Source organism: Diceros bicornis, chromosome 1 (genome assembly GCF_020826845.1).
Source record: "Diceros bicornis minor isolate mBicDic1 chromosome 1, mDicBic1.mat.cur, whole genome shotgun sequence".
In the NCBI taxonomy this organism is placed as follows: Eukaryota; Metazoa; Chordata; class Mammalia; order Perissodactyla; family Rhinocerotidae; genus Diceros; species Diceros bicornis.
In genome coordinates, this window is record NC_080740.1 from 31,773,910 (window position 1) to 31,800,302 (window position 26,393).

Below are 26,393 nucleotides of genomic sequence, written 5' to 3' on the forward strand. Positions count from 1 at the left end.
TTTTTTTTTTTTTTTTTTTTTTTTTTTTTTTGGTGAGGAGATCAGCCCTGTGCTAACATCCGCCAATCCTCCTCTTTTTTTGCTGAGGAAGACGGCCCTGGGCTAACATCTGTGCCCGTCTTCCTCCACTTTATATGGGACGCCGCCACAGCATGGCTTGCCAAGCAGTGCGTTGGTGCGCGCCCGGGATCCGAACCAGCGAACCCCGGGCCGCCGCAGCGGAGCGCGCGCACTTAACCGCTTGCGCCACCGGGCCGGCCCCTCCTGCAACTTTTTATGACTTAAAATTTTTCCTGATAATAATATAGGCCACTCCAGCTCTCTTTGGTTATTAGCATTTGAATGGAATAGCTTTTTCCATCCTTTTACTTTCAACCTCATTGTGTCTGTATCTAAAATGAGTCTCTTATAGATTTTATATGCATGGTTGATTTTTTTTTTAATCCATTCCGCCAATCTTTGCCTTTTAATTAGGGAGTTTAATTTAAACTCCCTAATTTAGGGAGTTTACATTTAAGTTTAATTTAAGTTTACATTTAATTTAAGTAATTACATTACTTAACTTAGGGTCTTTACATTTAAAGTAACTACTGATTTAAAAAAAGGTTTTATTTCTGCCATTTAGCTGTTTACTGTATGTCTTATATGGTTTTTGTTCCTCAGTTTCTCCATACTGCATTTTTTGTATTTAGTAGATTTTATGCAGTTTACCATTTGATTCTCTTCCCATTACTTTCTTGCATATATTTTAGTTATTTTCTTAATGGTTACCATGGAGATTACAATTAACTTCTTAAACTTCTAATAGCCTAATTTGAATAACATAAACTTAGTTTCAATAGTATACAAACACTACATTCTGTACATCTCTATCCCTCTTACTTTATATTGTTATTATCACAGATTACACTTTTACACATTACGTGCCCATTAACATAGATTTATAATTGTTGTTTTATACATTTGCCTTTTAAATCATATAAGAAAAAATGAGGAGTTACAAACCAAAAGTACAATAAAACTATCTTTTATATTTACCTATGTAGCTACCTATACACATGATCTCTTTTTGTTCATATGGCTTTCAGTTACTGTCTAGTGTCTTTTAAGATATTTTAACCTGAAGGACTCTTTTCAGCGTTTCCTGTAGCAGAGATCTACTAACAATGAACTCCCTCAGTTTTTGCTTATCTGAGAATATCTTACTGTTGACTTCATTTTTGAAGGACAGTTTTGCCAGATACAGAATTCTTGGTTGACATTTTCTCTTTCAGCACTTTAAATATGTCAGCCCACTGCTTTCTACCCATGGTTTCTGATAAAAATCAGCTATTAATCTTACTGAGGACCCCTTGTAGAGTAGAGTTGGCGTGGAAAAGTGGGAAGATGGTAGAGGCTTTGGAGAACTCAGGCTTCAAATCCCAGCTCCACCATCTGCTAAACATTAGGCAAATTCATTAATCTCTCTAAGCTTTAAATTCTTCCTTTACAAAATGAGTTTAATATCAACTATTTATCAAAGTTATTTCAAGGGTTAAATGTAAAAATACAAAAAGTGTCTAGTACAATAGTGAGAACATTACTAAATATTCAAAATTTTCACAAATTCAGGGCCTGGCACGCGGAATCCATTCAATATTCATTGAATGAATAATTCACTCTGAGACAAGAAACCTTCAATGTCATTTCCAAAGGAAGTATATCAAACCGAAAATACATGAGATATTATTTTTAATCCAATTATTGTGCCAAATACAGGTAATTACCACCTTTTTCTTCATTTTATACTCTTTAACTTGGATTCCATCTATGCCTTAAAACAGATATTCTAAAGCATGTAAGCATGTCATCTAATAACATAAAAGGGGAATTAAAAACCTCATACTGACCTAAACTGCATATTGTTGTTACCTAAAGCAAAATTTGGTACAAAATTTAAGTAACAAAAGAATAAATTAATAAAATGGCTGACCACAGCAGTCCAAGCACTCAACTACAAAACACAACAAAGTTAATTTATCAATTATAACCACAGCACTCTAGTTAACTAACCCAAATAAATATTCACAGATACATAAAAAAGATGATTTTAGTCTCTGAGCATTCTTTTTAACAGAACAATCTTTTAAAGTGTTGCTGCAAGAAAACATTTTGAGTTAATACGAGTAAAATCATTTTATAGATGCTTAAATTTACCTGTTTGAGTCCTTCATCAGTAAGTTTGTCCTGGTTGCCTACATGAACTTTCTGAAGTAAAGGACAGTGAGAGGCAACCGCAATAATAGAGGTGTCAGAAAGTTGCTTACACCTGTAGGCTGTATACCTAAGAAGTCCAGGACACTTAAATGCTAGAACACATACGCCAGTATCAGACATACTGCGACAATCAGAAATGTTGATTTCAATTATATTTTGACTTCTTGATGCAATTTTTTCCAATAATTCATCAGTGACCTATTGAGAGAGAAAAAAGTAATAAATTTAAACTTTTGCTAAAAGTAGAAACTTAACTCTCTATTCTTCTATCAAATTTTCTCCAATAAGTAACATAATAATTAGATTATACCATGAAAACCACAACTGAAAGAAAACCTTCTTACTTAATATTAAAGCATAACAAGAACAGTGGTGTAACAAAAAATACATTTGGTCTTTGTCTCCAGTTCCTGGAACAGAGCCCCTAAAACCCTTGGAATTTACTGAGTGATAGGAGTGTCTTTTGTTACTTACAACAAGCCCCTTTTGACCACATCTGAGTTTATACTGATGAAATGACTTAAGTTGGGGCCCCTAGATAGCTTCAGGATGAGGGCTGGTCACCAGAAACACCAAACTCCACGTGATAGATGGTGGAAACTTTCAGTTCCACCCCTGACTCCCTGGGAGGGGAGGGGAGCTGGAGATTGGCTTATAAAAACTCTCGAACAACAGGATTTGAAGAGTTTCTGGGCTGGTGAACACACCAAAGTGCCGGGAGGGTGATGTGCCTGGAGAGGGTATGAAAGTTCCACACCCTCTCTCCCCATACCTTGCCCTACACATCTTTTCCATTTGGCTGGTCTTGAGTTGTATCCTTTATAATAAACCAGTAAACATAAGTATTTTCCTGAGTTCTGTAAGTCATTCTAGCAAATTATAGAACCTGAGGAGTGGGTTGGGGAAACTTCTGAATTTATAGCTGTTCAGTCAGAAGTACAGGTGGCTCTTGGGACTTGTGACTGGCATATGAAGTGGAGCGAGTCTTTTGGGACTGAGCCCTTAAGCTGTGAGGTCTGCACTACCTCCAGGAGTTAGTATCAGAATTGAACTGAATTGCTGGACACCAAGTTGCTGGAGAATCTGTTGTTAGAATGGAAAAAAACACCATACATTTGGTGTCAGAACTAGTATCAGAAAACACCAAGCAAGAATATACGTGTTAGTTCTCATTAAAAGCCTAAAAATCTAACCTTATTAGGAAAACTTACTTTAATTAAACCTTCAAAGTCACCAGAAACTCCCCACAAACAAAATTGTATTGAGATTTTGAATGTTTTGTTCTCTATTTTTCACCCAGCAAATAGTGTATATCAGTTATCATGACATATGAATCTTGAGCTTTTACACGTAATATTAGATGATACCTACCCACAGTATACAAATTTCAGTTGTTTTGCTACTTCTATCAGAATACTATCTCACATAACTAATCCATAACTTAGAAAATATATCATTTTATGTATCAGCACACCAAAGACTACATACAAATGTCCATATCAAATAGCTTTTCTCAGAAGACTCAAAGCTAAATATTAGTAACCTTAAAATTCATCAGGTGAAAAACTCATATGGCCACCTGAACTTTTAAAATAATAATAAAAAAATCAACCTCTACATAGTCCCTGCTCAATCACCATATTTCCAAAAAGAGAAAACAGAGTTAACATTATTCAAGTCCTTTGAGTAAAAATAACAGAGAGAAAATGAACATGATAAAATTTAGAATGGAAGAAGGAAAGAACTGGAGTATTGAGGAGCGCTTGGAGTAAGAGCCAAAGTTGAAACTATCTTTACCTATGTTTACTGGAAACAGCATTAATGCAGACATTTCCCTTCAAAGCTAAAACTCTGTCATACCTCTACTTTCATTTTTTTTCTTTTTTCATCTTCAGACCTAATTACCAGCAGAGGGGAAAAGCTATTCGTAGTCTGAGTTTGTAACAAATAGCTCAGATATCCAAGAGTAACGAAGTGAAGAGCCAATGGATTACTTCACATTACTTCTCTCCACTCTAGCAGCCACAACTAACTAAATACTCACCATTCTCCCTGGACACAAATTTAATGAACCCAGGCAGGTCAACGACTCATTCTGTAATTGTTTTAACCTCTTACCAATGAGGCAGAAAAACAAAAAGAAAACTTATACACAAATGCTCAGGAATTTGCTTATTTTGTTTAAAGTGTATGTGTTATAAACACACACACATACTACCAGTGGTGTCTTGGAGTTAGCTTTTACCATCTCACAAGAGCCTATATAGTGTATACCTCTTTCCAAATTAGTAACATCACACTGGTAGCTTTCAATTGGCCATGGTGGAAGTATTCGTACCACAGAAACTGACAAATATTACAAATCAGGGCTTTTTATTTGTCCATTTGTTACTGAAAGCCAGTTGTTAAACATTTACCAGCACACCACTACTAACAATATCATGGAAGGATTTAGGGTAGGTTTAGTACTCCAATAAAATCCTTTTCTTATTGGATATTTTTATATATTTCCAATGCCAAGAACCGACAACCAAGTTCAAAGGAAGAATCCAAAAAGTCCAACAAATTGTTCGCCATCATCAGCATTAACCCTTTTTTCCTAATTTATGCCACCATACGAACATATTGGGCAGCTGGGCAATGGAGAGTATTAGAAAATTCATCAAAAGAAATACTAAAACAAAATACATTATCTTAGCCCATTTTGCTTCCATTTCTTCATTTAAATAAATAGTATAAGAATACTATTACTAATAGTATAATAATAATAATATATTAATAGGAATAATAATAGTATCAACTTAAAGTTGTTGGGAGGATCAAATGAACTAATATGTATAAAGCCTGCAGAACAGTACATGGCATATTAGCAGTACTATATAAGCATCTGCCATCATTTTCTACTATTAAACTAATATTCATGATATGGCCCCTAAAAAAAACCGAAAAATTTAATAACTTCTTCTAAAAGGTAATCAAAAAAAGAGAAATACAAACATGACTAAGACAAAGAAGATTAAGAAGCAACCCAAAATTACCAATCCACACTAAAAAATATCTTTTTCACCGTAAGAACCTAGCTATAACTTGAATTCACAAAAAAATATTACTAAAGCAGAGAGTTTATAAATTACAAATTAGAGTCATCTGAACTATCTTGAAAAACTACAAGTGATTTCTGAAGGGGAATTAAGATATTTTTTGAGGAGGTCAAATTGAGTGTTTCTCAGAATTATATTCCATACCTGCTGACGACTACTAAGATCCAGCTGCTTCCAAAACTGGAAATCTAAACAAAGGTCACGCCAGTACTTGCAAACCAATGATGCAGAAAGGCAACGCTCATCCAGGGATAAATTGGAAAATATCTGTGAATAAAAAAGGAACCATATAATATGTGCTAAACATTATAAAGGCACAATAAAAGATTTTTATTAGTTAAAAAAATTAACTTGTTAAAACAGAAAACCGTCTTGAAGACAAGTGGCCATTATTAGAAGAATCATTGTTATGGACTGCCCTAAAGAAAGAAGTATGGTACAGGAGTTAAGAACATGGACTAATGTTACCCTTTATGCAAGAAGAGGGGGGTAGCAGAGCAGGGAGATACTAGCGTGTGTGTGTGCGCGCGCACGCCAATACTAAAAAGAAAAAGATTGGAAGAATAAGCCAAAAACTAATTTATTTATTTATTTTTTTTTTTTAAAGATTTTATTTATTTTATTTTTTCCCCCCAAAGCCCCAGTAGATAGTTGTATGTCATAGCTGCACATCCTTCTAGTTGCTGTATGTGGGACTCAGCCTCAGGATGGACGGAGAAGTGGTGCCTCGATGCGCACCCGGGATCTGAACCCGGGCCACCAGCATCGCAGCGCGCGCACTTAACCACCAAGCCACAGGGCCGGCCCTCCAAAAACTAATTTAAAAAAAATGCTTACCGGGGCCAGCCCGGTGGCACAAGCAGTTAGGTGCGCGCGCTCAGCTGCAGTGGCCCAGGGTTCGCCGGTTCGGATCCCAGGCGCGCACCAATGCATGCACTGCTTGGCAAGCCATGCTGTGGCAGCATCCCATATAAAGTGGAGGAAGACGGGCACGGATGTTAGCCAGGGCCAGTCTTCCTTGGCAAAAAAAGAGGAGGATTGGCAGATGTTAGCACAGGGCTGGTCTCCTCACAAAAAAATTAAAAAAAATTTTTTTCAAAAAAAAAAAAAAAAAACAAAACGGGGGCCGGCCCAGTGGCGCCAGCGGTTAAGTGTGCGCGCTCTGCTGCGGCAGCCCAGGGTTCGCAGGTTCGGATCCCGGGCGCGCACGGACGCACCGCTTGTTAAGCCATGCTGTGGCGGCGTCCCATATAAAGTAGAGGAAGATGGGCATGGATGTTAGCTCAGGGCCAGTCTTCCTCAAGGAAAAAGGGGAGGATTGGCATCAGATGTTAGCTCAGGGCTAGTCCTCCTCACAAACAAAAAAAAAAAAAAACGCTTACCTTTAGGGGAAGGGAGAAAAGAGTAGGAAGGGGAAAAGGATGAAAGTAAGACTACTCTGAAGGTACCTAGTTTTATAGTTTTGACCTTGGAACCAGGTGAACTTTTTATATGATTTTTTCAAAAAAAAAAAACCAAAATAAATCATAAAGACATTTTAACTTTATGGTATTTTTTTCCAGAAATTCATAACCTCAACCTAATCCTGAGACAAATATCATATATACCAACTGTGGGACATCCTACAAAATACCTGATCTGGACTCATCAAAAAATTCAAGGTCATGAAAAACAAGGACAGGCTGAGAAACTATCATAGACCAGAGGAGAATAAGGAGAAATGACAACCACTGCAATCTTGAACTGGAAAAAAGACATTAATAGGAAAACTGTATCAATGCTGATTTCACAGTTTTGGCAAATGTACCATGATAACGTAAGACAATCAAATTAGGAAAAACTGAAAGCAGGTGAGGAGTATATAGGAACTCTGTACTATCTTTTGCAACTTTTCTAAAATTATTCCAAAATGAAAAGCTCATTTTTAAAAGAGTTTTTAAAAGTTAGAATCATAAAAAGATGGTAAGGGTCAGGGTTAGGACCAATAACAGATTTTTAAGAATTAAGAGATATATCAACAAATAGAGCGTGTGGACCATATTGAGATCCTGAATTGAACCAACTATACGAAGATACTTCTGAGACAATCAGATAAAAATGAACACAAAATAAATATTAAATAATTTAAAGGAATTATTATTCACTTTTTAGGTTGTGATTATATTGTTATATCCATACTGTGGTAATATTATTTTTTAAAAGCTATTATCCATTTTAGATACATACTTTAGTGTTTATGGCTGAAATGATATTGATATCTAGAATCTGCTTTCAGACACTTTATCAAAAACAAAATAAGTTGGTGAAAGATGGATAAAACAAGAAAGGCAGAATATTGAAAACTACTAAAACCGCTTGAATGATACATGGGGGGTTCACTACACTATTTTCTACTTTGGTTTGTATATGAAAACTGCCATAATACTAAGCGAAAATTTTAACAAGAACATGTACTCCAACACTAAATTGTTTTATCCTAGGTTTGAATCATGACTCTACCACTTATTATCTATGTAACCTTGGGGAAATTACTTAACTTCACTGTACCTCAATTTCCTCATCTTTAAAATGGGGATAATAGGGCCGGCCCTGTGGCTTAGTGGTTAAGTGCGCGCGCTCCGCTGCTGGCAGCCCGGGTTCGGATCCCGGGCGCACACCGACGCACCGCTTCTCCGGCCATGTTGAGGCCATGTCCCACATACAGCAAGTAGAAGGATGTGCAGCTATGACATACAACTATCTACTGGGGCTTTGGGGGGGGGGGGATAAATAAATAAAATCTTTAAAAATAAAAAAAATAAAATGGGGATAATATATTATTTACTTGATAGAGTTATTATGAGGACTAAACGAGTATAGCTCAAGTTTTTGGAACAATGTCTGGAACAAAGTGAGTAGTATATAAATGATTCCTATCATAACTATGACCTAAAATGATTTACTTCTATGCAGTCAAAAGTTGTAGACAGCTAAGCTAGAATCTCTACTATGTTTAAATCTTGTGCCTTGGGAAAACAACTGCCTTTCTTTCACAACTACTTTTTGTCCTCCAAGGGACTAGTGAGAAGTAAAAAATATGCATAAGAATCACCAACAAAGATGGAGTTAAGCCCACTATAGCCTCTTACTCCCACTCATGACAACCGGACAAGTACGTTCTGGACAACACACTAAAAGCAATTACCGCAGGACTCTAAAAAGTTAATAACAGATGGAGTGGGGAGGTGGAACGGAACTTGAAGAATGACCAATAACAAGGATGAGTTTCCTAGATTTTTTTTTCCTTTTATCTCCCAGTGTGGAACTGAGGCTGGCCCCTGTACAAAAGCATACAACAGGCACAACCAACAAAAATACAGAGAAAGCCGTCCTTCTGGATAGAGGACCAGGAAAACGGGCCTCTGCAAGACAAAGAATGAGAGAAGAGTCCTCACTTTGCGTTTTCTTTTCTTTCCCTTTTCTCTTTTCTCCCTACTGGCCATGTCCCAAATGCAGCCTCAGTCGCAGTGCTGCAATGTGGCAGCTGTGCAGGCACCTAAAACCTCGAAGATAAACCCATCTTTCTGGCTAGAAGAACCAGTAAAAGAGACTCTGTGGGCCAAAGAGTGTGCAAGGAAACTCTATTACCATTTTCTTACGATTTCATCCTGAAAGTAGCCCCAGTTATGCCAAACTATACAGCAGCACAGGCGGCTCTAACTCAGAGAAACTCCACCTTTCTAGCCAGAGAACCAGGAAAAGGGGACTCTAGGTCAAATAATGTAAAGAAAGGATCAGAGAAGAGATCTGGAAAAGAAGACTCTTAATTCTGTGTTATAAAGTAACAAATAACCTGAGTTAACCAGAAACCTGCACATGTACAGAAGAAACCCAAAGCAGCGTAGCAGTTCTTTGAAAACTGAGCTAACGTCGGAATCACAGGCCAAGGAAGGTAAGATTGAAATTTCAGTTTAAACATAACATTGCTGATCCCTGGCAAATTTGATAGAAGACATGAATCTAGACATTCATAAGCTCAATGAACTCCAATAAAATTAACTCAAAGAGAGCTACACCAAGACACATTATAATCAAATTGTCAGAAGACAAAGAAGGCACCCTGAAAGCAGGAAAAGAAAAGCAACTCATCATGTACAAAGGACCCTCAATAAGATTAACAACTGATTTCTCATCTGAAACCATGTAGGTCAGAACGGGATAACATATTTAAAGTGCTGAAAGAAATCTATCAAGCAAGAAATCTTTATCTGGCAAAACTATCCTTCAAAAATGAAGAAGAGGGGCCAGCCCGGTGGCGCAAGCGGTTGAGTGCGCGCGCTCCGCTGCGGCGGCCCGGGGTTCGCTGGTTCGGATCCCGGGCGCGCACCAACGCACTGCTTGGTAAGCCATGCTGTGGCGGCGTCCCATATAAAGTGGAGGAAGATGGGCACAGATGTTGGCCCAGGGCCGTCTTCCTCAGCAAAAAAAAAAGAGGAGAATTGGCGGATGTTAGCTCAGGGCTGATCTCCTCACAAAAAAAAAAAAAAAAAAAAAAAAAAATGAAGAAGAAATTAAGATATTTCCAGATAAACAAAAACTGAGGGAGTATGTCACTAGTAGACCTGCTTATAAGAAACGCTCAAGTGAGTCCCTCAGGCTGAAATGAAAGAGCACCAGCCAGTAGCTTGAAACCACATGAAGAAATAAAGAATACCAGTAAAGGCAGGTATTGATGCAGGTAAATATAAAATTCAGTATTAATGTATTTTTGGCTTGTACTCCTTTTTTTCTACATGATTGAAAAGACAGGGCCTGCCCCGTGGCTTAGCGGTTAAGAGCGTACGCTTCGCTGCTGGCGGCCCGGTTCGGATCCCGGGCGCACACCGACGCACCACTTCTCTGGCCATGCTGAGGCCACATCCCACACAGAGCAACTGGAAGGATGTGCAGCTATGACATACAACTATCTACTGGGGCTTTAAGGGAAAAAAATAAATAAATAAAATCTTAAAAAAAAAAAAATACAACTACATAAAATAATTATAAATCTATGTTGGGCACAAAACATATAAAAGTATAATTTGTGACAATAACAACATAAATATAGGAACAAAGTTTTTATATACCATTGAATCAAAATTTGTATTGGTAGTATAAGTGCCTAATATTAACCATTTTTTACTGTAGTGTGTCTGACATTAAGCTTTTGATTGCCAAGACATCCATTTCAAAAGATACCAATCTTGAATAAACATATTGCCAGTTGTATGACACAGTTACTAGCAAAACAACCAGACAAGGAACTAGGCCACCTCCACCCAAGAAGGTCCCTCTCTCAGAAAGGCCTGGGTAACCTAGATAACTGACCACTAAGCAATCCCATTTCTCCCTTTCCATGCCCTACCATGCCCTAATTCCTGCTCTTATGCTTTAAATTAGCCAATAAAGAGGGAATCCACAAAACCCTAGACACCCCACCCTTGACCCCTAATAAAAGCAGAGGTCCAAGTCTGCACACTCTCTCTCTCTACCCGCAACCTGGGTGTGCAGGCCTCAGGTGTACCATATACCCTCCAGGATCTGTGAGTAATAAATCTTGTTCTTCAAAGTCCCTTGACGGTTTCTTGCTGAAGTGCATCCTGCGATCACAATAATAACCACAAGAACTGGCCCAGCCATAATCAGGGGCCTCTGTGGGGGAAATGTCTGTGGAGCTCACTATGAGTGATGTGTGCCTAGGAGAGCACTGCAGGTATTTCTGACCTAGGACACTACCATCAATAGGTTTGAGATCAACAGAACAGTATTAATTCAAACTAGATTGTTATAAATTATGATGTTAATTATAATCCCCAGGGCAACTACTAAGAAAGTAAGTAAATTATATATTATATTTATTTATAATATAACATATATACTATATATATATAGCAGAAGAAAGTAGTAGAAGAAGGAAATCAAAACAGTACACTAAGAAACATTTAACACAAAGAACAGCAATGGAGGAACTGATGAACAAAAAAACATAAGACATAGAGAAAACAAAATGGCAGAAGTCTTTCCTTATCAGTAATTATATCAAATATAAAAAAATTAAATTCTCCAATTTAGAGACAGAGAATGAAGGAATGGAACAAAAAACATGATCCATTATATACTGTCTATAAGAGACTCACTTTACATCCAAAGACATACACAGGTTGAAAGTAAAAACATGAAAAAATATATTCTACTTAAATAGTAACCAAAAGAGAGCTGGAGTGTCTACACTAAGGTCAGACAAAATAGACGTTAAGACAAAAATTGTTAAAAGAGACCAAAAAAAATTACAGAATGATAAAAGGGTCAATTCATTAAGAACAATTATACACACACACACACACACGCATTTAACAACAGAGGTCCAAAATAATATGAATCAAAAACTGAAAGAATTGAAGTGAAAAATAAACAGTTCTACAGAAATACTTGCAGACTTCAACACTCCCCTTTCAATAATGGATAAAACAACCAGACAGAAGAGAAACAAGAAAACTGAAGACTTGAACAAAACTTAAACCAACTAGGCCTAACAGATATTTATAGAACACTCCACCTAACAGCAGAATATACATTCTTCTCAAGTGCACATGGAAAATTCTCAAGGATAAATCACGTGTCAGGCCACAAATCAAGTCTCAATAAATTTTAAAAGACTTAAATGATACAAAGTATCTTCTATGACCACAATGGAATGAAAGTAGAAATCAATAAAAGAAGGAAATCTGGAGATTTTACAAATCTGTGGAAATTAACACACTTGTAAATAATCAATGAATAAGAAGAAATCACAAGGAAAAACAGAAAATACTTTGAGATGAATGAAAACAAAAACACAACATACCAAAATTTATGGGATTTACCTGTAAATACTATATGAAAAAAGAAAAAAGATCTCAAACCCAAATAACCTAACCTTCCTTAAGAACTACAAAAAGAAGAGGAAACCAAACACAAGCCAAGCAGAAGGAAAGAAATAAAGATCAGATAGAGATAAATGAAATACAGACTAAAAAATAATAGAGAGGGGCCAGCCCTGTGGCATAGTAGTTAATTCCATGCATTCCACTTCAGTGGCCCGGGTTCACAGGTTCAGATGCCAGGCATGGACCTACACCACTCATGAGCCACACTGTGGCAGCGACCCACATATAAAGTAGAGGACATATAAAGCAGAGGAAGACTGGCACAGACATTAGCTCAGGGCTAATCTTCCTCAAGCGAAAAACGAGGAAGACTGGCAAAGGATGTTAGCTCAGGGCTAATCTTCCTTATCAAAAAATAAATAAATAAATAAATAATGGAATCAAATGAAACCATAAGCTGGTTCTTCGAAAAGATTAACAAAATTGACAAACCCTTAGCTAAACTAAGAAAAAAGAGAGAACACTCAAATTACTAAAATCATAAATGAAAATAGAGACGTTATTATCCACCTTACAAAAATAGAAGGAATAATAAGAGAATATCATGAACAACAAATTACACAACCTAGATGAAATGGCCAAATTCCCAGAAACATACAAACTACAAAAAACTGACTCAAGAAGAAATAGAAAATCTGAATAGAACTATAATAAGTAAAAAGATTGAATAATAACCAAAAAACTTCCAACAAAGAAAAGCCAAGGACCAGAGGGCCTCATTAGTGACACGCTTAAAGAAGAACTATATCAATCCTTAAATTCTTCCAAAGTTGGAGAATGAGGGAACACTTTCTGACTCATTCTATGAGGTCAGCATACCCTGATACCAAAGCCAGACTCATACATCACAATAAAACTACACTGGGCCAAGACCAACATCCCTTATAGATGCAAATATCATCAACAAAATATTAGCAAACTATCCAGCAGCATATTAAAAAGATTATAGACCATGGCCAAGTAGGATTTACCCCAGGAACACAAAGGTGGTTTAACATGCAAAAATAAATCCGTTTAATACACCATGTTAAGAAAAATGAAGGTTTAAAAAAAATGACCATCTCAATCGATGCAGAAAAAGCATCTGACAAAAATCCAATACCCTTTCTTGATAAAACTACTCAGAAAACTAGGAATAAAAGGAAACTTCCTTAACTTGATAGATGGCATCTATGAAAAACTCACAGTTAACATTATACCGAATGGTGAATGACTGAACTTTTTTCCCCTGAAATGAGAAACAATACAAGAATGTCTACTGTCTCCATTTCTATTCAACATTGTAGTGGAGATTCCAGCCTGCATAATTATGCAAGGAAAGAAATAAAAGGCATCCAGATTAGAAAGGAAGAATTAAAATCTTCTCTATTCACATATATCATGATCTTATATATAGAAAATCCTAAAGAAGACACAAAAAAATTTTAGAGCTAATATGCAAATATTTCTAAACACTAGCAATTAACAATGCAAAAACGAAATTAAAAAAGCACTTCCATTTACAATAGCATCAAAAAATAGTTTTTTTATAGTTTGCATTTCTTTATATTCGAGATTCCTTATTTGTTGGGTCAATGTCATCATATTCTCCTATAATTTGAATAATGTTTCTTTCCATTCTTTAACGTGTTTATAACAGCAGTTGGAAGTTTTTGTCTGCTAAGTCTAATACCTGGGATCACTGAGAGTCAGTTTCTAATACTTTCTTTTCTCTCAGACTGTCACATTTTTCTGTCTCTTTACACATCTCATAATTTTTCCTTAAAAACTAGACATTTTAGATAATATATTATAGCAACTCTGGAATTTGATATATTTTTCAGAATTTTTTTTAAATTTTAATCTCCCTGGCCTTAAACTGTGGAATCTGTCTCTCCTGCAATGTGGATGTCTCCACTCAAGTTTTAATTCTTATTTATATTTTTTTAGCCTGGCTTCCTAGGGAGGTCATCCTCTATCTGAATAGCTTAGTTTTCAGCTAGTTATTTGGGCAAAGGTGTTTATTCAAACATCTCAAGCCTGCTCTTCAAAATCTGTGTGTGGGTTGGAAGAGCACGTTCAAGGCTTAGTCAATTCTCAAGTCTTGGCCCTTGCTTTCTGCTAGACACTCTCAAGTCTCCTTTGCAAATGTGCATAGTTTCACAGTAAGCCAGGGATATGTGGAGAATTTATCCCTTTATGGTTCTCTTATTTCCAAGGTCTGCCTGTTAAATTCCTGGCTGGTCCCCCACTCATCCCAACTGGTACCACAATCTGAGACTTGCAAATATACGGGTTTTCCCTGTTTGTTTCCTACCAAGTTCACCACTTCTGGTTGACAAATATAGGTTTTACTCATTGCCCCAAACTGAGTTAGCCTCTCTGGCAGCAAAGCTGCAGATTTTCTGGGCCAGCCCTGATGGCCTAGTGGTTAAAGTTCCATGCACTCCACTTTGGCCGCCCAGGTTCGGCTCCTGGGCACAGAACCACACCACTCTTCCGTCAGTAGCCATGGTGTGGCAACGGCTCACATAGAAGAACTAGAAGGACTTACAACTAGAATATACAACTATGTACTGGGGCTTTAGGGAGGGAAAAAAAAGAGAGAGGAAGATTTGCAACAGATGTTAGCTCGGAGTGAATCTTCTTTTTTTTCTGAGTAAGATTCGCCCTGAGCTAACATCCGCTGCAAGTCCTCCTCTTTTTTTGCTTGAGGAAGATCAGCCCTGAGCTAACATCTGTGCCAATCCTCTTTTTTTTTTTTTTGTCTGTGGGACACATCCACAGCACGGCTGGTGAGTGGAGTAGGTCCGTGCCCGGGATCGAACCAACGAACCCAGGCCGCCAAAGCGGAGTGCGCGGAACTTTAACCACTACTCGGCCACGGGGCCAGGCCCTCAGGGTGATATTTTTTTATCTTTAAAAAAATAGATAAATCAAACATTTTTAAATAAACAAATAAATAAAACATAACATTAAAAAAAAAAAAAAAGCTGCTGGTTTTCCAAACTCGGGTTCTTGCCAAGGGTACTGGGGGAGGGAGGCACAGTAGGGGCCTCATGCAAGAATCCTGTAGACTTTCAATGCTGTAGACTTCTTACCTGAAGCTCTAGCAGTCTTCCTAAAAATAAATGCTTGTCAATTTGTTGTCTGCCTTTGGCCAGTTTCCAATACCCAAACAGTTTGGGGCAGTTTTGCCCGGGGGGGGGGAGTGTGTGTGTGTGTGTGTGTGTGTGTGTGTGTGTGTGTGTGTGGAAGATTCACCAAACTCTTCACATGGCCATAGCTGGAAGTCCCTCTCTTGTGGATATTATTACGCTCATCCTCTTCATTTTATAGATAAGAAAATAAAGATTCAGAGAGACTAGATCACTTGTTTAACGTTAAAGGACTACATGGTTTTAAAGAGCTAATTTGTCCCTTAACAAATAGAAGATACGTGGAATGTGGTCAATAGAACCAAGAAGCACCTCGTTTAAAATATGTCTGACTTTGGATAGTACCTTCTCTGGACGTTAGTTTTCTCTTTTGTAAAAGTGAGATGATCATCATAATCCACAGATAATTGGCTAAATCTAGGTGGATCTGGATGAGTCTTATTTATCCAGGTGAAAGGAAATTTAATAAATGGGTGAAGGGAAGATAAAATCCAGACCAGTGAAGATGGATAAAAGTAAAAAGGCAAAAGACTAAGCTGAAATACCAATGCATATTTAATAGATCTTTGCATATGGTTTGCGGCAGGCAATCTGCACAGTGGCCCCCAACAACCCCACCTCCTGGTATTTACACCTGTGTAATCCTCTCGAGTGAGCTGGATTTATTGACTCACTTCTAATGAACAGAGTACCGCAGAAGTGACAGAATGTTACTTCTGAGATTAGGTTAAAAAAACAACTGTGGCTTCCATTTTGGGTGTTCTTGGATCTGTTGCTCTGTGAGGAGCAAGCTGCCATGTTGTGAGCAGCCCTACGGAGAAGCCCACATGGCACAGCGGGGAACTTAGCATCTGGCCAACAGCCAATGAGGAACTGAAGCCTACCAACAATCACATGAGTAATCTTGGATGAGAATTCTCAAGTCCCAGTCGAATAGCCCCAGCCAATACCTTGATAACAGCCTCATAAGAGACCCTGGGTCAGAGACACCAAGCTAAGCCACACAGGGATTGCTAAGCCACACAGGGATTCCTAATCCACAGAAAATGCAAAATAATAAATGTTTGTGGTTTTAAACTGCTAAGTGTTGGCATAATTTGTTACACAGAAATAGATAACACATATTTAAATATTCCTGCTCTTTTTTCTGTCATTAAAATGCTATCTCACCTATATCCTAACTCCTCAGAAAATACTCTCCCCCAAACTGATTTCTTAACTCATTTAACAAACATCTGTGCACATGTACCTAGGTTTCTGTGGGAGACACTAAGACATGAGATTTGTTCATTGGCTTTAAGATTATATACTCAAAGACATTTCTGAATTATCTTTGAAAAATCTGTGATTCAAGAGAAAGAGCATTTCAAAGGTTGCTTTGAAGAAAGAGAACATAGGTCTGTAAAGGATTGACCCAGAACAACGTTTTTGTTGAATAAAGAAAACTACCAAGGGAAAAAATGACACTGAATAAAAGTAGGATGGCACTTGCATCAAGCCAAGAAATATGCTTACTTTAACACAGGCCTGTTAGCAATGTCTTGAACATGACAGAAGTTCAAGTTAAGCAGGTATTCTAAGGATGCAGAAGACCCAGGGATCTATCATCTTATACCTTGTTGCTCTTTCATCACTGCCTCATTTATAGGATGGAAGATGGCTTACTTTTATAATCCAGGTGGTCCAGCCCTGAAAAAGGGAAGAGGAAGGAAAAAGGACAAGCAGCTGCTTTTTATGGTATGACTTGGAAGTTGCACACATTGATTCCACTCACATCCTATTACCTAATATTTAGTCACATAGCCAACACCTATCTACAACAGACACTGAGAAAGTCTCTAATTAGGTGGTCATGTGCCTAGCTAGAATACGGTGGATCCTGTTACTAAAAAGAATACGAAGAGAATGGATACATTACTGGGAAACAGCAGTGACTTCTAGTCAGAACCTGGGTTAGAAAACTTAAAAAGCTTTAAAAAACTTTGAAAAGCTTAATATTCTTGATCTTTAGTGGCAGATCTGGACAATACAACTAAACTATTAATTACCAGAAAATGTACAAGTCATATTACTGATATAATCTGAACTAATCACTAGCAGGCTGATATCTAAATATTTCTAAGCCTCAAAAGGTTCTATTGAGTAAGGCAGTGGTATAACATATCAGAAGATACTTCAGACTGAAGAAACTTCCAGAGATCACATTGTTGCTTAACACTTGGTCCTACTTATCCCACAAAACCTCATAGTAGTTCAAAATCAACCAAAACAACACCTACGTTTGGCCATTGCCTGATGAAGAGATCTTATCTGCTAACAGATATTACTACAAAAAGGAGTGAAGGTTTATGAGTAGGCAGGCTGCATGCAAGTTATAGAAATATTTGAAAAGAAACAAATCTGAGTAGCTATTGTACACTATCTCCTGTGTGTCAAAGACCATGCTAGGTGTTGTGAAAGATACAGAGGCATTAAAGATGCAACACAATATTCCTGACTACATATTATGCGATGTCATTTATATGAAATTTCTAGAAAAGGCAAAACTATAGAGACAAAAAGCAGATCAAGGGGCAGGGCAGGAGCAGAAACTGACTGCAAAGAGGCACAAGGGAACTATTTGAGGTGATGGAAGTGTTTGTTTGTTTGTTTTTGTTTCATTTTGGGTTTTTTTGTGAGGAAGATCAGCCCTGAGCTAACATCCATGCCAATCCTCCTCTTTTTGCTGAAGAAGACTGGCCCTGAGCTAACATCTATTGACAATCCTCCTCCTTTTTTTTTTCCACTTTTTCTCTCCAAGGCCCCAGTAGATAGTTGTATGTCATAGTTGCTGTATGTGGGACGCCGCCTCAGCATGGCCAGACAAGCGGTGCGTTCAAGCGCGCCCGGGATCCAAACCCAGGCCACCGGTAGCAGAGCGTGCGCACTTAACCACTAAGCCACAGGGCCGGCCCAGGAAGCATTTTAAAAGTTGATTGTAGTGATGGTTGCACAACTGTATACATTTATTTAAAATCAAACTGTACACTTAAAATGGGTAAATTAAACACAGCTGTTTTTTTAAAGTCCATAAGCTCCATATTTCTATTATCTATCACCTTTCTTCCCAGAACCTGTGAATTCCTGTTTGAGAAAACACACACCATACATTTTAATGAGGAACTAAGCAGCTAGTATCTTGTAGATTCAGAAATTCTAGTAAGTCTTCTCAGAATTAACTATTTCAACTAAGTTCAACTTTTCTGGTCTTTTCCTATGTACATCATATCTTGCCTCTTTCTTAAATATTCTATCTATATTGCCTGCCAAAAGCTTGAAAGTAAAATTCACTAAATAGTCTGTTGAATAAAGCACCATTTAGAAAAACAGAGGCATAAAACACATTTCCGGTACTTTTCTAACTATACAGCCTTACTAGGGAAGTCACAGATTCTAAAACTATTTCCTCAGCTATAATTTAAAATAATTTCTCACAATTTAATTATTAAAATTTAAAGCACAGCAAACTAATAAAATCTCAACTGTTACTACATAGAGTGTTACTCTATAGCACAGTCAGGTATTAAGAAATTTATACAAGAATAAGTTTTATTCTAAAGCTAGTCACAGAATTCAATGACACGCAACTTTTTTTTTTTAAGTATTTTGGAAGGAGACACTAGGAAACAATGCGTCCTTTTGACATATCTCCATTAGTCTTTGAGCACTTCCTTACATTCTGGCGCAAAATATTCTAGGCTCTTGGACTTTCCCTGTCCCAGCCCTGGAATCAGCCATTTCTCCAAGGATGACTGATTCCTTTTAGTGGAGAATGGTACGTAGAAGCTAAGATCTGGACACTAAGTGTTCACACTCATTGTTTTTGGGTATTGCTGCTCCAAGGCTCTCTCAATCGGCAGAGCTAAGTAATGCATGTATGTATATATGTATTTAACCAATCTCTCATAACTGCTGCTAGCTTCTTCCTTCACATAGATGCCCTTACCATACCAATAACACTCCAAATTGGCCAAGACTTGGGCAAGACTCTTGATAATCATAAAACAGAACATTTAGCCTAAGTTAAGCAACTTTTTAAGAAACTATCATGCTAATATTAAGGGCTTCCATATTTGCCTTCACTTATCTTCCCTTGCATTCCCTATCATTTATACAGCCTGGTACCCCAAGTTGGCAAAGAATGGCTCAAGGTTACCTGCTTGACAGCTACTCATTACACGGCACCAGATTTTACAGACTTCATCAAATGAGAAAAAAACAAATTTCATCTTTTGGTAGCCTGATTAAGTTAATTGAGATTACTTGGCATTTTTCAACAAAGAAAAATCTTGAGCCTGACTTCCCAAGGACACTCCATTTCAGCACCGACTTAAACCATCCCTAGAACTCCAGAGACAAACCTTCTAGAGGTTATCTGGTACTGGAGCCTTAAGTCAAGCATTCATGAAATGCTACTTGAACTTACTTCCTATTACCCACTAGTAATCTACATTCAAGTTTTTAAAAAGTATTACTTTTTTTCTTTGACTCCCACTTCCATTGCTTTCATCCTTATTTTCATATCTGAAAAAAACTGATCAGTATGATACATAAGCTTTCCTCCAAAGCACATTTCTCTTATAAAACTCTTCCCTGATCACTGAAACAACCTGTTGGTAATAAAGCTATAAAAATAAAAATTTAATACCTACTGACACATTATCAGGGATGCATGGCTGGTAAGGTGGTTTTCTAATCATAGTGATGGATCTTGGATCTCTCACCTGGTTTCCTTTGGAAAGAAATAGGTCTGCTGACAGAGAGCAAGATATCTAAACATACAACACACAAAACCTCTAAAATTTAAATATGGATCTCAAAATACCCAGTTACTAAAGAAAAATATTCTACTGCTATCATTTGGTAAAATTGCTACACAGTGACTCCACTATATAAAAATCTAATTGCAGTATCAGTAGTCAGGGTTGCTTAAAAGTTATAAAGGCAACAGGTAGCAAAGACCGAAGCTACCTCATTTGATCCAAAACAATCCATTAACCAGTCAAAGAGCAATTGTAACAGGCTTAAGTACTTAAGAAAATGCTATTCCCACAGTTGACCTTTGAAGAGCCATTCCCTGCTTCTCAAATTTCTTATATTTAAAGACCACAACTCAACCCTACAGACCCAGTTATAAAATTAGCCTCTGACTCATAATGGCTTAGAAGTCATCTGGTGTAAGCTTTCCCCCGCCTCCCCAATTCAGGAATCTCTTTCATAAAATCTCTGAGAGAAGATTACTCAGGCCCTCTTATACAATATGTTGAAACGATCTCTAGACCTGGAAACACTGAGCTGGGTTTCAGCCCAGGGTCTGCCATTCACTATCTAAAACGTCTTGGGATAAGTCATTTCACTTCTCCAGGCCTGCTTCTTCATGCATAAGAAGTGGCAAGTGACCAGATGACCTCAAAGGTCTCTTCCTGTTCTGAAGTTACATAATGATTTCCAGGGAGGCCCACTAATTCCAGAAAGAACTCATTCCATTTTTACACAGCTCTTATTATTAGAACGGACTTTCTAAATTTCTAAAAATACACATTTTTCAACCCTGAATTTCCACCTCTTGAAATCTACCCTAGAAAAATATGACCACATGGGGCCGGCCCCGTGGCTTAGCGGTTAAGTGCCTGTGCTCCACTGCTGGCGGCCCGGGTTCGGATCCCGGGTGCGCACCGACGCACTGCTTCTCCGGCCATGCTGAGGCCACGTCCCACATGCAGCAACTAGAAGGATGTGCAACTATGACATGCAACTATCTGCTGGGGCTTTGGGGGAAAAAATGAATAAAATTATAAAAATTAAAAAAAAAAAAAGAAAAATATGACCACCTGTGCATAGAAAACATCTATTAGCATTGTTTGTAGTAGCAATAAATTGGAAACATCCATTAATAGAGAAATATATAGAGTATGGTATAATAGTATATGTAGTAGTTAAAAAGAATGAAGGAAATCATATACTTACTAATAAGGACACACCTCCAAACCATACTGTTAACCAAAAAAAAAAAAAGAAAATTACAGAACATGCACATTTTGATGACACTTATTAAAAAATCTATGAAAACTTAGGGCTTTCTGCAATGATAGAAATGTTCTGGATCTGCACAGTCCAGTTGGGCAGCTGCCAGCCACATGTGACTATTGATCTCTGAAATGTGGCTACTGTGATTGAGAAACTGAATTTAAAATTTTATTTATTTATTTTTTTGTGAGGAAGATTAGCCCTGAGCTAACATCCACTGCCAATCCTCCTCTTTTCGCTGAGGAAGACTGGCCCTGGGCTAACATCCTTGCCCATCTTCCTCTACTTTATGTGTGACACCTGCCACAGCACGGCTTCAAAAGCAGTGCCTAGGTCTGTGCCCAGGATCTGAACCTGCAAACCCCCGGGCCCCTGAAGCAGAGCAGGAACTTAAACCACTACACCACTGGGCCAGCCCCAAATTTTATTTAATTTTAACTACTGTAAATTTAAATAGCCACATGTAGCTAGTGTACTCAACAGGTCAGGTCTAGAAGAACTATCTAAACTGGTAACAGTGGTTAGTTACCTCTGGAGAGGAAACTAGATGGGAGGGTAGGGGTGAACCAAGGCAAATTTTTGCTTTACCTGCATTATTTAAATTTAAAGCAAATAATACTTAATACTTACAAAAAAAATTTTCTCTCCCATTTCTCTCCCAAACTCTCCCTCCTCTGCACACTCTTTTTTACAGCTATGGTAATTTCTGGTACAAAAATGCAGCAATACAATTATAAAGACTATTGACTCATTATCAGGGGAGCAGGCCAAACTTTCTAAGAATGTTTTCCAATGGATTTGTGCCTCTTTATGCAACAACCCTTCTAATACTGTAAAAAAAAAAAAAAAAAAAAAGTCAAAGCTCCTTAAGTCTTCTTTTCTCCAAGCCAAACATCTCCAGTTCTCACCAGAAATAGAGCCGCAACCCTTTCACCATCACATAGCTCTATCATGGCTCAAAACAACAATAACTCAAGGGAGGATATAAACATTTCTTAGAGACTTCTCTTAGCGGCATGACATATGCACCCAGAGTCTCAGCCCAGACTTCCTAAACACCTAGTCATTCCTTCGTTCATAAATATTTACTGAATGCTACTAAATACCAGGCACTGCACTTAGGGGAGGGGACAGAGCAATGAACAAGATCTATTTCGATAGAGCCTCTGTCCTCAAAAAGCTTATCCTTAAAAGTTCTACTTGGATTGGTAAACACTGAAAAACCTCGATTTCAATTCATTCCAAACAATCCAACTCACTTCATGCTGAACCACTAGGACCATGAGACCCACAAGAGAATCTTTATTCAAGCTTCTAATACAAAGAATGGAAATCTACATAACATGTGCAAATACTCTGACACAACAGGGCAAGTCCAACCGGTATTTCTCATATGTTCCTCAGACCAAGTTTTCAAAAGTCCACAGCAAAAATGCGAGAAAGAACAATGTAGCTGATAGAATAAATTTATTCTATAGCAATTCTCTTTATTACGAGATCATGTCCTTCCTCCTTTCTTCTTTTTATATTATAACGTTCTCTACCTCATGAAATAATGATTTAGGTAGAAAGTACCTGGTTTCCGTTTTGGTTTGGTTTTAAACAGTCTTACTTGCCCAATAACAAGACAGCAATCAAACCTCTATACCAAATATTTGTTGATATTTTATTTGTCCATGTCATCCACTGATTTAAAAGACTCAAGGAAGTTCCTTCTGCCCTAAAAATGCACATCCTGAACACACACAGAAACCAATTACTCCGCCAACAAGTACACCTCAATAAGAGTTAAATCATTACCTACTGACACAAGGAAAAATTAAGCTTTCCCATTCTTTTGCTGTATTATTCACAAGAACATTAATATCACAATAAAACAGACCCAAAAATCACAGGATTATAGATAGGCAAAAAGTCTAACCAAACAAAGAAAGTATACTGATGACACTAACAAATGGAATTGATGACAGTTACTTCAATAACAATAAAAGTAGCCAAATTTTTATCTAGGTTATTTTTGGCTAGTCTTAAATATCATCCACATTGAAAAAAGAGGTTTATATTTATTAAGCTCCAGAAAGGTGTGGGGGGGGGTGGGAGTTGGGGGAGATGAGAGAAAATGAGGAAAAATAACTAACTTGTTAATAATAACTTAATACAAACTCTACCACATAATTAAGTTTGTCACTAGCATCAACAAAACTGCAAAATTTACTTGTAGTTCAATGTGAGACAAAGCTCCCACAGGACACTCACCTCTTCTCCACTGGCCCATTCCCCAACAAAAAATACATCTGTTGTTACCTTCTGGTAATCTGTACGCTTTTATGTAAGGGTTAAAATGTAGAAAGGCAATACAACACAGCACAAACAACAGGGTTTTCAAGTCAGGCAAGCCTAAATTCCCTAGTTCAAGATCCAGATCTACCCCCTACTTTCTGTGTGTGACCTTGGACAAGTCATTCAACCTCTTCAAGCTCCACTAGACTGTAAGCTCCATAAGAGCAAAGACAATTTCCGCCTGACTGACTACTGTAGGCACATAGCACTGAAATATCAGTTTCTTCTTGTATAAAGTAAAGATGTTTACGATATTTATCTCACAGTGGTAATTGGAGGATTGAATGAGACATTATGTATATAGAGCTCTGACACAGTGCCTGATCATAGTAAACGCTCAGTAAAAGTTAGCTGTTATTGACATCAACTAGCAACTACCAAACCTCAAAGTACTGTTTGAAGACTTTCAAACACTAATATGTACACAAAATCTTTACCCAGTAAGTAAAAATTGCTCAACTGATGAAAATATTTCACAGAACACCTACGAATAGTTTCTAAACCCCTGGGCTGGGAATCTAATGATAGATGAACTCTGAATTGTGCCTAATAGACCCAAGTTATTAAAAGACATTCAGTAGACTCCAAGTTTTTCTACTTCAAAAAATAGTCCATAAGCATCCTCCCCATTGGCTTTGCAATCTACCCTTCGGACCTCTCTGGCTGTCAGGGAACCCCCTCCTCTGCGCTCAGGGGGAGGAGAGAGAAAATCTCCGAGGTGGGGGGCCGGGGTTGAGGGAAAGCGCGCATCCCTGCGCCACTCGCCCAGACCCACCTTGAGCAGGATGGATGGCGGCAGCTGATTGATGTCTGGGGTTTCAGGGGGCGCCTCCCTATGACAGTCACAGGGGTTTTCGGGGGTCTCCTGACAGTCCGCGTCGCCGCATTCATGCTGCTGCTGGGCAGGCGAGGGGGCGGTGCCCCCCGCTCGGACTGCGTCCCCGCCGGCCTCTGTGGGGGCAACTTCGGAAGTGGGAGAGGAGGGCGGGGGGCAGAGAGGCTGCGGCGGCTGCTCTGGACCCTGGCAGCAGCCGGCGTCGGGGGGCCGCGGCGGCGAGGCGCCTCCTCCGGCGGGTCCTCCCCCGCCGCCGCCACCGCCGCCGCCGCAGCCCCCACCGCCGCAGCGGGGCTGCTTACAGGGGGTGCAGGCGGGGACCCCGGCCCCCTTCCGCTTGCACACCATCTCGGGGGGCGTGGGGGGCTCGGCTGGCGGCGGGGTCGGCCCCCGGAAGAGCTGCACGGCGGCGGGCGGCCCCAGGAAGCGCACGGGCCCCACGCTGGCCAAGAAAAGGCTCCGGCCCTGCTGCTCCCAGGCGGCAGCCGCAGCCAGCCCCAGCTCTTTGCAGCAGGAGGCGGGCGACGAGGCCGAGGCGGCGGCAGCGGCGGCGGCGGCGGCCGAGGAAAGCAGGAAGCGGCGGGCGGCGGCGGCGCAGTCCTCGGCAGCCAGGGCCGCGTAGCACCGCGCCAGGTGCTGTGAGGAGGCAGCCGCGGCGTAGGCCCCGTCCCGCGGCGGCGGCGACAGCGGCGGCTCCTCCTCTGAGCCGGCGGGGGCGGGCGCGCCGGGGCTGTGCACGATGAAGCAGAGCATGCAAGGCCCGCGGAAGAAGCAGTCCCGGCTCCGGGGCGCCGCCGGCTGAGGGGGCGCCTTGGCCGGGGTCCGGCGGGGCAACCTGAGGAGAGGACGGCGGCGGCGGCACCAGCTGCAACAGCGAGGCCTCTTCTGGCTCGGGCGGTTACGCGGCTCCTTCGAGAGAAGGTGGCCCATATAGAAGGCCCCGGGGAGAGGGACCGGGACGGGGAAGTAGGGAGGCCCGGAGAGGCGGGCTCCCGGCAGCGGGGCAGGCCGCTCGCTGGCTCGGCCTCGGGCCCGCGGCGGGGTCGCCCGCCCTGCGCACCCACGGGCACACGCGCGACGGTGGGGGGTGGGCGTCAGATGCGGGCCGCCCCGGCGCCCGACGGGGGCTACATGCTTTGCCCAGGGAAGCCGGGAGAACGATGGGCGCGAGCTTTGGGGACGCGACAGAGGGAGCGAGCCTGCCGCCTAGGCGACCAGTCCGAGCCTGGCCCGCCGGCTCAGTCAGTCAGTGCGGCGGCAGGGGGAACGCGGGGTCCCGCTCGGACCATTTTAACTGCGGCTCCGCCGGCGGCGCGCGCGCCCGCGACACAGCTCGAAACCACAGGAGCGCGCGGCCCGCGCGGGGAGGGGGCGGAGCCGGCGGCGGCGGCGCGCTCGGGGCGGGGGCGCGGGCGCCCGGCTGCTCACCCGGGACAGCCGCTAGGCAGGGACTGCTGGGAAGAAGCGGGCCGGCGAGGGCGCGGGGCTCGCGGGGAGCGGCGCACGCACCTCCCTCCGGTCGCCCAAGGTTTCGCGGAGGCCGCTAGGCCCACGCCCCTTTCGTGGGGCGGGAGGAGACGCTTCCGAGCCAGCTGTGTGACATCCGTTTGCACAGCCGCGCTGACGTCTGTAGGTGTAAGTTCAAGAACTGCCATTGGCCGGGAGCCGCTCGCTCTTCCCCTCAACCCCCACCCCCGGTCTAGGAGACCGAGGC

At 40.3% G+C, this 26,393-nt stretch overlaps 1 protein-coding gene across 3 annotated transcripts in view; it reads right to left on the reverse strand.

The window, feature by feature from the left end:
• FBXL17 (F-box and leucine rich repeat protein 17) overlaps positions 1-25,670 on the reverse strand; it is a 478,445-nt gene extending 452,775 nt beyond the window's left edge. For all 3 annotated transcript variants that reach the window (XM_058538120.1, XM_058538073.1, XM_058538096.1), the window contains exons 1-3: positions 24,620-25,670; positions 5,502-5,624; positions 2,197-2,454 (exon numbers count right to left, since the gene is read on the reverse strand). In XM_058538120.1, the coding sequence (XP_058394103.1) occupies positions 2,197-2,454; positions 5,502-5,624; positions 24,620-25,609 (1,371 nt within the window). In that variant the 5' untranslated portion in view covers positions 25,610-25,670. The remainder of the gene's footprint in view (positions 1-2,196; positions 2,455-5,501; positions 5,625-24,619) is intronic.
• Between the last annotated feature and the right edge of the window lie 723 nt (positions 25,671-26,393).